Genomic DNA, 16841 nt, shown 5'->3' on the forward strand with positions numbered 1-16841 from the left:
TTCACAGAGTCAGCATATTTTGCTGTTCATTCAAACATGTCGGCACATCTCTCTAACCCTTGAACAAACCCACAGAATTGTTCACACTGCTTATCTTAGGTACCTATGTTAAGAAGTCCAAAATCTTGGAATCTACAGAGAGGAAAACACCTCAAAAGAGCATTTTGAAGCAGACAGGTTATGATTTGAAGTACTGCCCTGCTCCCCAGTGCTGGACCACCCACTGAAGAGACCCTCTTCTCTTCCACGGGGGTAGGGTGAAGGGAAGGGGAAAGTAGAAGAGTTTCCTGACAAAGAAGTGCCAATGTCCCCCTACCCCTCTGCTAGTAGTCTGCAAAAGCCAGAGCAATAAGGAAATGCGAACAGTACTCTTTGCCAAGCCAGGAATTCCTTAAAGAACAACTAGGTTTGAAGCATCTGGAAGCAATTTAGGCTCACAGGTATTAATAGGTACATGAAGGAGATCATAAGCTAGAATGAAGCAAAATATTATGTTCTTCCTGAATTTGAAAAGTATGCTTTTCTTTTTCAAACACTCATTTCCACACCACGTAATTTGTACAGTCTGTGGGGAAGCATATATTGCTGTAGCAGCATAAATCAACCCTGGGCAGAAACTAAGGAGGTATCAAATGTTTCAATTCAAACTAGAACACTTTCTGTAAGAAGCATGCAAATAAACATTTTGATAAGATTCTAGTTATCCCGGCTTTTCTGCATATTAGGAGAATTCTGACACATGAAAACAAAAAAAAAAATGGTCTTACTATCTTACTGTCCATTCATAAAAATATTGCTTAAAGTCAATCTCTTTAAAGAGATGCATGTAATTATAACGGGTCAATGTATTTACTGAAGAGGCAGAGTAGTAAAATAGGTTGCCAGAACAGGGCTGCTGCTGGGTTAGCTTCAGCTCCACATGAAATGACTCAGATCAATGCAAATGCTGGCAGGAGGACCATACAATAAATGGGAGCTTTGAACACTTGACACTGAAGTAGGTTTGCTCCCCCTCATCATGGTACTTGGGAGGACCCCTGAAGCCTGGTTTGGTGATGAAGAGCTTTGCCTGCTTCACCAACAGACACAAGGTATTCCCTGTCTTTTTATCTGAATTGATGTGGAAATTGGGGCAGCAGCAGATCAAATCCAGCTGAACCAATCCAGTTTTCATTACTGGTACCTAGAATAAATGGTACAAAAGCCAAACTATTCTCTTACCTGCTGCTGTTTTCTGGATCTCCAAGGTTACAGATGTGGGAAGGCATTGCATAAGCAAGCAGATTTCCTCGTACGTCATCTTACTGACTGGGATGCTGTTGATGGTGGTAATCTCATCTCCTACAGCCATCTTGCCCATGGATCCCTAATACAATGACAGATGCAAGGAATTTATAAATACACCTCAGAAGCCCTGCTACAGGGGCAAAGATTGCAGAGAAGCAATTAATGGCTATTAACATTCTCTATTTCAATCACTGCAGAATACAGGTACCCCTACTGTCAGTTTGTCAACATATAAATAAAAAGCAGACTGTGCTTTTGCCAGGAGAGGAATTAATGATCAATCTCATACAGGAAGGTCAAAAGAGCTTCTGGGTTCTCTGAGAGATCGGTATCAGGATGGAGGACACAGTCTCTTTCATTTAAATGAACTGGGCTGGATCAGACCTGGTTTCTTCAAGACTGAAACTGTTTCATGTAGGAATTACATTCCTGGTCACAATCTCTCACTGGACTAAATGGACTCTTATACATTATTAAATTGGAAAGGGAATAAGCTCTTAAGGTACAAAACAAAGTACGTTTCTTAACACTGCATAGTACATAAGAAAAAGAGGTGGGAACGGAATCCAAACCCCCAACTCTTACAGCCCAATCTGAACTACTGATATACATCCCCTCCTTACACTAATGGACCCTAAATAGATTAAAAATGCAACGTGATTTTGTACTCCAGAATATCATTCTTTCTATGTCTGCACCACTGCATCTAAGTCAGCAATTCCACGTCCAGCATGAAGCCAGTATCCACACTAATAAGAGCAAGTACGAGACAAAGAAGATCAGTGCATTACTGGTACTATCACACCTCTCAGCAAACCAGGCCAGCACGAGGCCTCCTAGTACCAGATTTGTATAATACAGGGATACATACATATGAAATAATAGAGAGGGATTTAAAATACTTTCTAAGTTACAATGTAGCTCCTCTCTTAATAAGCATCTATATCATCAGGACTTACTTATCTTGTCTTTGCCTCTTGTAAAAATAAAGACAACAAAAGAACAATGCTCCCTCCAAGCTGTAACTCTGAGTGTGGATCAGTCCATCTCAGGACATCTGCCTTTTGACTTTCTCTGTTTTTCATCAGCCAGGGTGCACTTCTGAATCAGAAGCATTTAATTTAACAGGCGTTTCAGAACAGTATGGGGTGAGAACTTTTGCCCAGCAGAGACAAGTCCCTTGCACTTACTCTCAACAGATCACTTCTTTAATCACAATTCCTGCAAAGTGAAAACGAATCACAAGGCAATCCAAACTAAAAAATTACCCTTTCTGCTGCTCCACCTGGTCGCAGCCCTGTGACAACAACTTTTAACGGCATGGCTTGGATTTCCAAATCCAGGCCGAATGACTCATGCTCATTGCGAACCAGGGTGACAATTTCACCCTGGCACTGGCCCGTCCCATCAGGCGCTTCACATTTCTTGCTGTGCGGGAGCATCCTCGCAACAGGCTTGTTGTAAGAGCCATGCTCCTCCATCCTCTGTCTCTGAAGGCTTCGGCACTCAGTGCTCATCATGCTTTTCACTCTTGTGACTGCTCTATGCTCCAGTTTTGGTGATCTCTTAGATTCCAGCTGTGCTTCCCGGAGCTCCCTCAAACTCAGACTGCTGAGACGAACTTCAGGCACACTTGAGTAGTCAAATGCTATGATGGGGAAGAAAGGAGAGTCATTTTGCTCTGGTGTGCTGTCTGCAGACTCCACGGAGTTGCTGAAAACAGGGGAAGATGTCTCTGTGCTAATGTACTTAGGTGACTCACTGTCCTGGCTCTCATCATCGATTTCTACAGATGACGTTGTAATGACGATGCCAGCATCCTCCTGGCTCTTGACCCTCTGGCTTCTTTGTGTATGGGAACTTTCATCATCATCACTAGCATCACCATCATAAAAAACAACCCTCCTCTGTCGATGAAAGGGGCTGCGGGAAGATTTGGGGCTATCGCTAAGGATACCGGGTCGGACAGACTCCACATGCTTGTTGTGAGGACCAGATGATCTCCCACTGTTTGGAGAAGACAGACCATTTGCTTTTGCCAGTCCTGCTTCTCTAGCAGCTAGGAAAAAAAAAAAAAAAGAAGAAGAAAAAAAAGTTACATTATAATTGTGTTTATCAGTGTTTTTTAATATCATGCATCTGACTGCAGCAGAGGACATGTGGCATTGTTTGCAGGGAAGCTTAATCTCTCCTCAGAAAGCAAAAAGCAGGTTTTTCATGTCCTCCCTCTAGCTAAAATACACAGCAAGAGCAATGGCAGATAGCTCCAGAATTTATGGGTAATTCCTGAAATCAGCTCATGGCACATCTGGTTCTATTTTAAGCTTATTTCTAAATTATGACTATGACCCAAAGAAGAAAGGGATGCACATACACATGTGTATTTTACTTTAAACAACAAAATTTCTTTCACATCTTGCTTCAATCTATGCTACTGCCTGGATCAATTTACAGTGAGTGAGAAATGCTTTTTCAAACAAAAATACAAGCACATGACAATCAGTTTCAAATTAAAGTCTAATTAGCCTAAGAGTCCTTTTCACATCCTTCTTAGAAAGAATTGCATCTTCCTACATAGAAAGTTCACCCCCTCCACCCATGAAAATGCTTTTCAGCATTAAATAATGAATTTCCAGAGAAAAGTAAGTAGAAGATAGATTACTTGAGAAGTACAGGAAAGGGAGAATAAATACAATATCCTTTGAATCTGAAATAAGGTGCATCTCAATAAGGAAATGAAAGATTCTTTCACTCAATTACTATGGGGAGAAGAAAGATACGTATGCAAAGTATCTGATGTCAGGTTGAACATTTGATTGTTTTTACATCGCTACATGTGACATTTTGAAATTGTTTATTTGAGGTTGCTAGGAACGCTTTAATTTAAATGTAATCAATCAGATGATCATATGCCATTTGGGAAAAAAAAGAAACAACAGCAATGACAGTATTGTCAATCTAGCATTGGCCAAGCCAATCAAATAAAGTCATTCTCACATAATCAGAGCAGCAATTTGGACAAACTACCATGGAAACAGGCGTTTATGTGCATTGTTGTAAACCCCTTCCGTCTTCCAGCGTTTCAGATGATCAGCACCAGCTTGCACTATGCTGCGAGGCATTTCTTACCAGCACAGGAATCACCATAGCTCTTCCACAAAGCAAACTAGCGCTCAGTGACTCTCCCCTGCATTAACCAAACGACCAGACAAATTTCTGTCGCTTACTCAGGTTACCAGGAAGAAGAGAGCCATCGTCCAGCAAACTGTTCCTGTTCTTCTGACGGAGTTGCTCTTCATCACAGGAGCCAGTTACCGCATCGGAGAATGGGAGCTGGCTCGTACCATCATGTGAGAAGTACTGGGAAAGCTCTGCCTCGGAGCTGACAGATCCCTGCTGAAAAAAAGCGAGGCTGGTGACCAGTCACTGACAATGCTTAAACATGCATTGCAAACACCACAATTTTGACTCACATTACCCATGTCAACATAGGAAGTTTACAGCCAATTTTAAAAATACAGGGATTGACAGTATATTGAGGACCAAACTGTCAAACTTTGATGGCTGAAATGCAGCCTGTCAACATGCTTTTGGCCCACATAATAAAAAATAAATAAATTCCAAATTCCACTCCTTTGCAGATGTGGTTCAACACACAAACAAAGGATGAAACCACTCACTTCTGTACTTCCCTTCATACACCTTATGCACTGAGAGAAGGGCAGGGTTTGTACTTCTGGGCACAGACTGTCTGGCTTCTCTGGCTTTCCCAGAAAAAAAATGAGACTTTTCCACTGCAATAGCTACGGAGAGAGACCAAGTACTCAGCCTTCTGCCTTGAGAGGCTCAAGTCTCTCCTGCTAACTAATTCCTGCATCAGCAGGAGCTTCCTGCAGAGCAGGGGTGCCTTTGAGGTGGCAGGAGGTAGGAACCCACAGCTTTCTCTGCCGTGCTCTGCACATTGCTCCCAAAGGTTATGGCCACGCAGGCAAACAGGAGCTCACAGCTCCAGTGTCACAATTTGAACATGTGGCATAAGAAGCAAACATTTTCACAGAGCCCATGCAACAGGGAAAGAGCACAGAGGTTTGGTTTTGAACTCCCTGATCAAGTGAGAGCCTTGGTAAAAGCTGCATTTGAAGCAAACTGTTTGTATTGCATCTAATCCTTTTACCCGGCTTGCTGGCTCCAGGAAGCGTTTCATCGTCCAGCTGAGGGGAGATGAGGTCTCTCCTTGTTTGGCCTTCACACCAGGAGACGGGCTTTTTTGTACAGCTCCTGTTGGACGCAGTTTAGTTAGTTGCCAAAAAAACTGAAGTTGTGGTCCATATATCCAAACAAGCCCTTCATTCACCATCTGAGCCAGCGGCTGCGCTTAATCCCACTTGTTATCTGAATTACCTTCATAAAGTGAGATTTATTTAACATTTCCCAAGCTCTCCCTCAGATCAGGTGAAACATTATCACAGAAACACATTACTCCAGCCAGACCCAGGACTGAGCTATGAACATAAGATGAGCAGGAGACAGCCCCCCTCGCCTGCTGGAGCACATTGCTGACTAGGTGCAATCACAGAAGACAAATTAGCAGCCACCGGCAAAGTCTACTACAAAAAAAGGTCTTAGCTGACACAGATATAAGGGTAATTACAAAGCTAACATTTCTGTCTGAAAATCAGCTTGCTGGTCACTTTGCCATTGCCAAAAGTTTGCTTTCATTGGTAAGATTTTAGTAAGTGCTAAATCTGGAGTTCAAAAATAAACAGCAAACAGACAAATACCAGAGAATACTTTTTGACATGATCCCAAAGATTAAAATCAAATTAAAACATATAGTGGTGTACACAATATCTGGACTTTTTCAAACGGTTACACAGATACTTCTTTGTTGTTGTTTTTTGCTATCCATATGGGTAAGTGTACCCAGATGGAGTTGATTCTTCCTGCCCTTTCCCTACAGGGGTAGGGCAACCACCTCTTGGCATCCCTACTTTCAGATCATGGCAGCCTAGTAAAACCCAAAGCAAGTTGGGTTTAGGTAGTTGATTCATCTGAATTCATCTGAATTCATCTAGATAGTTGATTCATCTGAAACAGATGTTTTAGCCAAAATTTTTTCACTGGACAGAATGATTGCATTCCCCAAACTTGTCTGCTGTTTTGAGGGCCCTCAAAAGATTGCTGAAGTTGGGGAACCCTAGAGCATGTCCCTAAACCTTCCCACACCTGGAAAAGGACAAATACTTAGTAGAAAACATGCTACCACCTGTGACATGAGAGGAGCTTGTGTCCTTGCTCTCTCGGTGAGTAGTGCGTGCAATTGCTTCATCCATCTCCTGCTCAGAAACCTAAAGTTGAGTGCAAGAGATTAAACTGGGTAGAAGAAATGAATATGGAAGTCTCACCACTTATTACTACAAATGCATGACTCATTTCTGCTCTACTATATTTAAAGCCACTGTAAAGCAGACATAGTTGAGAGCTCCTAAGTCTTGGTCCCCTGACTCAGACTCTCTCTGTCCCACCACCTCACAGAAACCAGGAGGCAGAAGTCAGCTAAATTCATGAAAACGATATTGAAGTGCCATGTTACCCAAGCAAAACTGCACCAGACTTAAAAAAGTCAAATTATGCCATTACAGCACAATTGTAACTTAATTAAATACTGTATATTGATTTATTGAGAAAATATTACTTTAAAATAGACAAAGACTGCTTTGCACAAGCATACGTCAGCAACAGAAGATATTCTACTCTTAACGTACCGGAAGAATACCAGACTTTCCAAGATATTAGCTGTCATTTTAATTTTAATTTCTCTTTTTTTTTTTTTTTTTTAAAGAAAAAACCTAAATCAGTAATTAAATTAGTACTAAATTAGTAATTAGTGTTCTTCTGGGTTTAGAATAAATACTGGTTTACCATATTTGCTAATTTTCTCCTGAATTATTGCCATGCACTTAATTCTTATTACTGGCAAACTCCATATAATTTCAGAACAGGAAAAACTAGTCTGCAGGAGTATATATTTAAAAACAGAAAGTGAGTTAACTCTGTCAAAAGTAATTTCTGTACTCACTGCTTTACATGAATTAAAATTCAGCATAAAGAGAGACCAGAAACTTGAATCTTTCTGAACCAAGAAGATTTGAAAGATTCTTAAGCAAACTCAGCAGTTTAAACATAGTTTAAATGCCACATTCACTCAGAATAACAAGAAGAAATAAAATGTTGTGGTGTTTCTCTTGGAAGTACATGAAAACACCGAAGTGAACACATTCAGCAACAAAATGTACTGTGGACCTTTTGTGTCATAAAATGAGAGATTAAGTATAAAAATGTCTAAAACAACACGAGCCTTTGTAGAAATACATCTGTTTTCAGCTTGTGGCATGACCTTACAGCAAACCAAAAGCCTTTGAGCTTCTGGGGCACAGGGAGTCCCTACAGGACATGGACCAAACCCTGAGAGTGTGCTCAGGACCTTTACACAAACCATTAGGTACAGGATGTCCCCAGAGCAAAACTAGGTGCTGAGCAGACTGCAGTACTTGTTTAAAATTAACCAGAAATCCACACATCTGCAAGTGCGGCCCATTTTGATTCTTTAGCATCCTCCACACCTCAGGCAAATCAAACTGCTTCTGTGGAAAGTGACAAACTAGTTCTTAACTACTATTTGCAGGTTGGGGTATTATTAAGAAAAAAATAAATTAATTTAAAAACCACCAACAAAGCACCAACACACAAAAACTTCTTTAGATTCCCCAGTGCTGTCAGAAAAAAAGGCAACAGCAATACAGGATAAATATGGCTCCCCATATGGAATATTCCTTCAGAGAACCAACTATAAGGGACTTTGGATTCAGTATTGCCTGCGGTGGAATTGCTTTAGGGTCCCTCCAGTTCAACTTTTAACTTTACTTAGCAATTCTTGGCAAAGGATTTGTTGTCATTTTAAATATCACTTATGGAAAACTGTAATAGGATCCACTTAATAGTTTCCCTCTGTTACTGAGTAATGGCAAGCAATTAGCTTAACTCAGTTCATCTCAGCAGATACCTGGTTAGGTCACTCATCGGCTTTCAAGACACCACCACAGTGAGATGAAGGATGGAAGAGAAGGGCAGGCTCCACGCCATGGAGTTCTTATTTCATGCTACTTATAGACTCTGAGAAGTCTATATTCCTTAATAACGCAATCAAATGGAACCATCATGCTGGTTCAGCACAGCATACAGACTCTCTAGAAGTACTGTTATCTTAGGCTATAAGCCCAATTCTTACCCTTCTCGTGCTTACCTTTAACTAGCAGAACCACAGCCTCTTTCTTTTTAGCATCACATGGCCTCACAGCAACGATAATAAACTCTGAGCAGTAGGACCCTATTTGTCTATTGTTTGTATATTTGATTTAGCAGAAAATACACAATTAATTATAAAATAAGAAATCTGAGTTCTCCTAGATATGGATTTATTAAGGCCTCTATTTGTAGTTACGAGTTCAAAAGTCAGAGCTCTCTGGACCCACTAATGCAAATATTTTTACAGCTTCAGTCCTGTTTAAACAGGAAGGTTTTGTACACTCATGAAATTCTTTGAAATATTGAAATAAAAGAAGTCGTTATTCCCTACAGCTTGGTTAAAAGGGCTTTATCTTCTATCATCAATTTTTAAAAATTGATTAAAATAATCACTCACTCTGTAAACACAGAGGCTTACTTTCAAACCTCCCTTGCACAGATTTCACAGCAGCAGTACATTCCAGATTCCCATTTTTTAATTCCTGACGGAAAACTTTGATCTTTGGATTTTTTACTTTTTTTTTTTTTTTCTAAAAACAACAACAACAAGAAACTGTATTCCTATTAGTCTACTGTAGTTGATCAATTCAATCTGTTGATATTTATATTCTGGGTCCTAAATTATATTCCACTCACAGAAAAACTGCAAAATAACCTTCAGGAGGAAGATGATTTCTTGCCACTTGTTCCAACTATGAAGAAAGATGGAAGCACTTCACTCAAGCAGTTCCAGGAAAACCGCCTTTGATCAGTGGGTGATGAAGAGAAAAGCAGCAAGGAGAGTACAGCATTGTAACAACTTATAAAACCGGAAGGCATCATGTCCTTTATCCTGCCTTCTTGCACAATACATGCCACAGAGAGAAAAATCCGATACTCCTCATTTGCCACCTTCCCAGTAGCAAGACTCAGATTACAGGACCAGATGAAAACAGCACCGATATGCTACCATGTTTTCTCCTCACCTTAGGGTTAGGATGCCGACTAATGATAAGGCTAACAGGACCAGGACCACATTCGCTCAGAATGGCGTAGGCTTCGCTTAACGCCGCGTGACGCAGGCTGACCGAATCTGCCTCCAGGATCTGATCGCCCCGACTGTGGAGAGACATACAGCCAGTTAATCGCATCCGCCTTTTACAAAAACATTTGTGCTTTTGACTTGTGGCCAAACTTTTCCAAAGATACTTGTATCTGGAAAAGATCTGATTTGCAAAGAAGCCAGCCTTGCTCTTGCTCACAGTGACGTGAGTGCTTTAAGTCCTGTTGACTTTGCGAGGGAGGTCCAACGATCCCTTCTGTACTTACCGTCAGTGCTACAAACCCTATTAAATCAACAAAGAAAATTGGCTGCATTTGGACTACAGCAAAAGCAAATTTCAATTCTCCTTCTGCGTTCAGATACTTGTTGGGCACCGAAGAGGAAAAATTAGATTCAGATGGGCAGTTCCTTCCCATCATATTGAATTACTTAACAGCAACACTGATAAGAAATTCATGATTTAGATATAAATTTATGAAATTACTCCAGGAATACATTGAGCAAGATAAGCGTATATTTGTTTCAAATTAATGTACCGAACCCATTAAAGAAAAAGAGAGAGAGAGAGAGAGGAAAGCATAGATTGTTTAGGTTTGTTTTTCCAGTTTCATAACTCTTGCTCATAGTGCTTAGACATCTGGAACTGTTCAAAGAAAAGATCATCAACTAGGGATATCATTAAAGCATTCTCCATAATTACTGAAACATTTGCTTTAAATAGACACTTAAACAATCCACTACTGCTGATTTATGTTGGGTTACTTGTGACAATGGAAGTGAGCTTACACTGTGAGGCCACATGCCAAAAGCAAATTAGCAATTGCACATGGCAGCCTTCAGTAGCCTGTACTCTGGTGAAGGCTCATGAAATAAAAGGATGACCTGACAATTAATTGTGTCATTGCTTTGCCTACCTTTTAGGTTGAAACACCTATTAGAAACTAAAAAACTGAAATCACTTTCACAAACATATAATTGAGAGGGGGAGCTCAGACACAGAGGGACTGAGTTGAAAACCTTTCTAGTATCGTAAAGTCAGTATCTGATTAACGTGGTTTTCCGAAATCAAAACCATCCTGTAAGTTTTGGCTTATGGAGCCATAAACCACTGATGGGACAACAGGAGCAATGTCTCAAAGAAGCAAGCTAGAAAACTGGGAAGCATGCCTGGATATAATCAATCATTTAAACCTAATAAATGATGCAGCTGTTACACACAGACACAACCAGCACCGCAATCTTTTCCAAAGAGGCTTACAAGAAACCAAGTTGGCATTAAAGAACTGTTTCCTATAGGCATTTCTGTATGGTTGGAACTTTTAAGATTGTTTTTTTTGTTTTTTTTTGGTGTTGTTTTTTTTTCATTCTCTCCCGCCGCCTCCAACCCATGCGTTTGCAGGGATGTAACTACCAAATTATCTTCTTCCCTTATTCCAAAAGCCAAATTGCTCTATCACAGTTTTCCTGGTGAGCAAGTAAACAGAAAGCACTCTGCCCATCACAAAAGCAAAACTATCATGTAAGTCCTCTACAGCAGCGTTCAAGCCACAAGTTCTGCGTAGATTATGTGGTCCCAGCGTGCCTTAACAACATCCTCCTCTCCTGAATGATGCTCCCAGCACCCAACATCATTTATGAACCAACACAGAAAGGTGGAACATCTCTCCCCAGCTCCTCCAGGTGACTGAGCTTCTAACAGAACTCTGCACATGCCTGAGCAATCTGGGATCTCTGGCAGCTACTCAGAAAAAAAGACATAAGGCTGCACTTTTTGCTGCTCCCCTTTCTCAAAGGGTGCTATTAGGCTTGGTCATCTATATAGAGAATTAAAAAAATAATAATAAAAAAATAAAAAAAATTAATGACCATGTTGCTTCTAGCACATAGAATAACATTTCTTGAGTATTAAATACAACTTTGGGGAGTCTTTAAATGGTTTCTTTTTGGTGAATGCTTAAGTATAAATCTTCTCCGTGCTACAACAACCAACAGGTAAAAAGGAATTCTCAATCAATGTAAAACCACTCCAACACATTTTTGCTTTAACTAACCTTAATCTGCCATCCATTTTAGCGACTGATCCTGGGGCCAGGCTGTGAATGTATATCCCCGGAGAACTGTTTTCCAGAGTGAGACAACAGGCACCAATGCCAAGTCCAACCCCTGGCTCTGTGAGAAACAAGAAGTACAAAGAGAAGTGTTGTTATTCCCCACACATTGTACTCACGCAGGACACACAAGTGTTTGTGTTCCCACATCCCATCTGGAGACCAAGACTCATGTATTGTTTCAGGGTTGGCCTTAGGTACAGCCAGCCAGGAAGCCGAGACCAAGAGTGGAAATCAGGACTGAAAATATCTGATCCTGCCTGCCTTCTGAGATCCACTTTTGAAAGGACTAACTCTGCTCCTGGCAAATTTTCAGTGTGCTTTGGGAACCACCTCGGACTGGAAACATTGCACAAGGTCTGATCTGGTCTGAAGCACAAAGGACTGGGAGAAGCAATCCAACAAAGTTCTCACTTAAAATTATTAAAAGAAAAAAAGGGAGCACAGAAAACACCACTAATGGCACTGCTCTCTTCTGTTAAATACCTGCATGGCATCCATCCCTCAGCAAAGACACACGAAGAAAGGTGAGAAGTTATCTCTGATTCAGTGACTCTCCAAATTTTTAATCCAACCTTTAAAAACATCTCCAAGTCTTTAAAGCAGGCATGCTTGTCTCACCACAAAGAGTATATGCACTAAGTGTCCCTTGTGCAATTATTGTTAACAAGACCAGTGCAATTATTGATAATGAGACTGATCCTCATGCAGAAGTTCAAGCAGCTCATCTGAGCAATTCTGAGCACTCTGCAGGGATTTGTCTTATTCAGGGCTGCTCGTCACAACAAGGGCACAGTCATTTGGGCTGCTGAGGCTAATTCACATTTTGCCTGGTATCTCCCAGCTACCTGATTCATTCTCCCAGCTCATTCCAACAGATCCTCACCTTTATTGAGTGTCACATCCATGACAATCCTGTCCTTTGGGCCGGGGCCTTTGCGGCTTGAGGAAGAACTATCTGTCTCGTCGGGGCCAGGGACTGGTGTTCCACCACTGGCACTGGAGCTGGGGGAGCTGGAGCGGCTCAGCAAGGTGGGAGTCGCACAGGGCGTGAGGCTTGGGCTGCGCAGGCGTGTGCGCACGGTCAGGGTCACCACACCTTTCTTGAGTTGCTAGACAGACACCAGAGAAGCCAGTAAGGTGACATGAAAAGCCAACATCTGCCAGTAAACCTATATATATTAATTGTGGCAAGCAAAAGAAGTTGCTAAAGGTCATTGAATGAAGAGAAGCCTGAACCTCTCACACGCTACATGCATGCTACCTTAAACCTCTGAATGGCCTCTTGATGGGTCAGCCCTTGTAGAGACTCTCCATTAACTTCTAGGATTTCATCCCCTGGTAATAAGATACAAAAAAAAAGAAAAATAATATGATGTCAGCAATACATAGACTATAGAAATGTAAAAAAAACTGCTTATACATAAGGCAACCTGCTACTATGTGGATTCCAATTAGCTGCTCAGTAAAAAGCTTTCTAGTACTCTCAGTTTATTTTCATTTGTCTTAATGCCTTTAGAATTTAATAATGATAAATTTGTAAAGACTGCTCTTCAGTAGAAACCCTTAACTTGGCATTCTCATACTAACAAACCGAAATCGTCATAGATTTTTACTGAAGTCTGAAAATAGATGCTCGTAACATTAAGTCCAACAAGACTATAAAATTCCCCTTCTTTTGTGAGCATCAATAAAAGAAATGAGAATCTAAGTGAAAGACTACAGCACGTTACTCCACAGCCTGTTCAGAAAAAAATGGCCTTGCACACACGTGCAGAAAGCAAACGTGTTCCTCTTACCAAGCACCTGTGGAGGGAGAAGCAAGTAGCTTACACACTGCAATAGCAAATGCCCTTCTCACCGCAATGAACATTTCCCATGATATTTCTACCTGCTTATTACAAGCTTCCAGTTTTGGATCTTACTACTTATACCCAGCTGTGTTGAACCTCTTTCATTTCAGTAGAAGGAGGGCAAAGTGAGCAGGAACCAGATCCACTTTCTGCAATTTTCCTTCCATCTGTGCAAAATTAGATGAGGTGATGTCATCAGCCATGTCTACCCCTTCTCTCTCTTTTTTTTTTTAGCCCCAGTAAAATATAAAACAAAAATAAATTTAAAAGTAGTTTGTGAGCTCAGAATATTCTGAGAAGGATCACTGGGTTTATTGGACAGCTGCTACTTATTGGCTTCCCATGGTGAGTGCACAACCCATTCTGCAGGGGCACAAGCTTCCCTCTGGCAGTGAGCTGGAGAGCTGGCACCAAAAGCAGCCTCAAATACAAGTGTGGTGAGATGTAAAGATGGAAGTGATGATATGAGAAGGATAGAAGTAACACAGGAACAGCTTTCTGTGGAAGAGAAATTACCCATCCCTTAACAGAGGAGTTATAGACCAACACTCTAAACTTGTGGTCACTTTGTACTTTTAACTGCCTAAGTGTCTATCTGGCACGGCAGGACTCAGATTAGGGTCCAAACATGCCCAGAACAGGCTACACATCCAGCTCATAGATTGAGACTGGAAAAGTAGCAACAAAACCAGGAGATATCTGCTTCTCTAATGAGATGCATGATCCTACTGCCAATCTTGTCTTTCCTCTTTTCTTTTTCTGGTGATGACTCTTACTTGTTGATGCACATCAAAATCATACCAAGAGTATCATAAAACACAGGGGCCCAAAAAAGATTCCCAGGCACACCACCCCTTCTTGGACCAGCACCTTTAAGCCAAATGTTGGCTGGATACATACACTTCATTGCTATCGATGACCCTTTGTATCTGAGGAATTAGAGGTTAAGGCTTGGGCAAATAAGGTTCACTGAAGGAAAAAGCAACTTCATTCTATAGCTTTCCCTCCTCAAAACACAATATAATCAAGTTAAATCTTGTGATAGATCTTCCCCAGGATGGACAAACAGGGTGTGTTACAACCTCCATGGCCTCTTGCTGATGGCCAGGTGCCTAGATAAAGCTATACTTAAATTTTTCTGCTGGACTGAAAGAGTATCCCATTCTGGTCCTTCATATACAGTCGGGTTCTCTCTGCTGTACCTTCTTTAAGCCTTCCATCAGCAGCCGCTGCTCCATTTGGGAATATAGTCTTCACAAAAATCCCCATGCGTCCACGAGCAGAATCCTGACCTCCCACAATGCTGAATCCAAGACCCTGAAGAAAAAGGAGGAGAAGTTGCACAGCTGGCACTTTACTCTATCATCACCTGTCTGAGAAAGGCTGCCAGTAATGTACAGTCAAAGGAGAGATGAAGACCTAACAGATTCTGATGAATCACATTGCAGTTTTACTCTCTGCTGGCATCTCCTGATTTACATTCATTCTATGCTTCTCAGCCCAAGAAAGTAGCAAAAAAGAAAAAAAAATATGCTATTTCAAGATCTTTTTTAAGCACTGGATCAAAAGCTTTATGTTATCCTGTTCCAACTTTAAAAACTGTAACACGTTGCTCTTAAATTGACAGACAGTAGATTCCCACCCCTGAGATCTATATCCAAGATTAACTGAAGTCTTCTGCACTGTCACAGATCCTGCTTTTCTTCAGGAAAAAAAAGCTTAAGAGCATGACATGAGGTCAGTGCTGTAATGTCAGGAATGTAGCTCAAAGGGGGCTGGCATGGGGGGGCTGTCACGCACATGTACATTTTTAATTATTCTGGAGACATGTAGCACAGTGTATTTAAATAAATCTAGATCAATACATTCCCCAGGGCTCCATCTGTTAGCTCTTGCCCCCGTGCTGCCCTGGCTGGCTGCGGGACTGGCTTGTGAAGCTCATCGGAGAATGGATGAGCACAGCAGAACAAACCTCTCCCCCTTCTGCTGAGCTATTTCCCAGCCAAAACACTTCCTTGATCCATCCCCCCACATTTCTCCTCTTGTCACCGCTGTAGTGGTTACACACTAAAGAGAAATGTCACCTACCAGGTGGACAGGGTAAGTGTGAACCTTGTTGTTCAGTGATCTGAAGCCAGGGCAGTGCCACGGGCAGTGCTGTCCAGCTGAGGGATGCTGTTGGAGCAGGCACGAACATCGTGCTTGCAACCCCATACAGCACACAGCTCTATCATTTTACTCCATGAATATAAAGTACACTACTATTGTTACGAGCTTCTAGTAATCTGATAAGATGCTACTGATTTCCCAAAAGGAAGCATCGTATCTCCACCTTGAAACAAAAAAATAATTAAAGCGAAGGTTTAATTTGCAACTGCCAACTGCAAAGCAACCTGCAGGAAGCACAAGGCACCCAGCACTCCCTGCACGGATGCAGCAGCTCTCCCCATGTCTGCATGGGGTTGATTGGGAGCAATACATCTGCAAGGTGCAGGGGTGTCCACCATCTTGAAGTGCTTTAACTCCCCAGCAGAAGAAAAACCCATACAGATCTACCTACAAATGAAAAATCAAGGTCATGCACTTGGCTCCAGGCCACCAGCACAATGACTCTATGGAAATACTTCTTAAGCACCACGTCCACACAAAGATAAAAAGCAAAGGCTACTATACAAATCATATGCACTGCTTATTCTAACACAAACAATTGCTCTAAAGGTGGGTGCAAAGCACCTGAAACAGCAACTATTTGAGGTGGTTCACAATGACTACAGTTTGCTTGTTCCTGACTGCTTTGTAACACCTTGGAGTTAGCTGCAGAAAGGCAGGCGAGGGTGGCTTATCACACAGAGAGAGATAAGCTAATTCTTCTTCTTCTAAAAAAAAAAAAAAAAAAAACGGGGTCAAAAAAGAAAGAGGCAAAAAAAAAATCACAAATACATGCTTGGGAAAATCTCTTTAAAGATCTGAAGCTCCTGAAACAGGGAGACTTACAACAACTGTAAGTCAGTCTAGCCAGAGAAGTCACTGTTTCCAATTCCTTGTTAAACTTGAAGCGCAACACGGAATTTGTTTTGTACTTGAGCTTGAAAGTCAAAACAAGGCTTTTAGTCCAAAACACATCCATCTGATGAATATAAACAGTATTTCAGAAAAAAACATGCATATTTTTAGCATATTTAAGTGAGAGCTCCAATACTAGTATGGGCTAGGTTTGGGAAAACAATACACACTGAGTTTAATACC

General features: G+C 41.3%; 1 protein-coding gene across 1 annotated transcript in view; it reads right to left on the reverse strand.

Annotated features, from left to right (window-relative positions):
- PDZD2 (PDZ domain containing 2) overlaps positions 1 to 16841 on the reverse strand; it is a 199017-nt gene that overhangs the window by 20450 nt on the left and 161726 nt on the right. Inside the window, 10 exon segments of the mRNA XM_068666448.1 lie at positions 1222 to 1366; positions 2556 to 3346; positions 4515 to 4683; positions 5462 to 5565; positions 6554 to 6635; positions 9558 to 9690; positions 11686 to 11803; positions 12629 to 12854; positions 13007 to 13080; positions 14798 to 14912. Coding sequence (XP_068522549.1) covers positions 1222 to 1366; positions 2556 to 3346; positions 4515 to 4683; positions 5462 to 5565; positions 6554 to 6635; positions 9558 to 9690; positions 11686 to 11803; positions 12629 to 12854; positions 13007 to 13080; positions 14798 to 14912 — 1957 coding nt within the window.

The sequence above is a fragment of the Anas acuta genome, chromosome Z (genome assembly GCF_963932015.1).
Source record: "Anas acuta chromosome Z, bAnaAcu1.1, whole genome shotgun sequence".
NCBI lineage: Eukaryota > Metazoa > Chordata > Aves > Anseriformes > Anatidae > Anas > Anas acuta.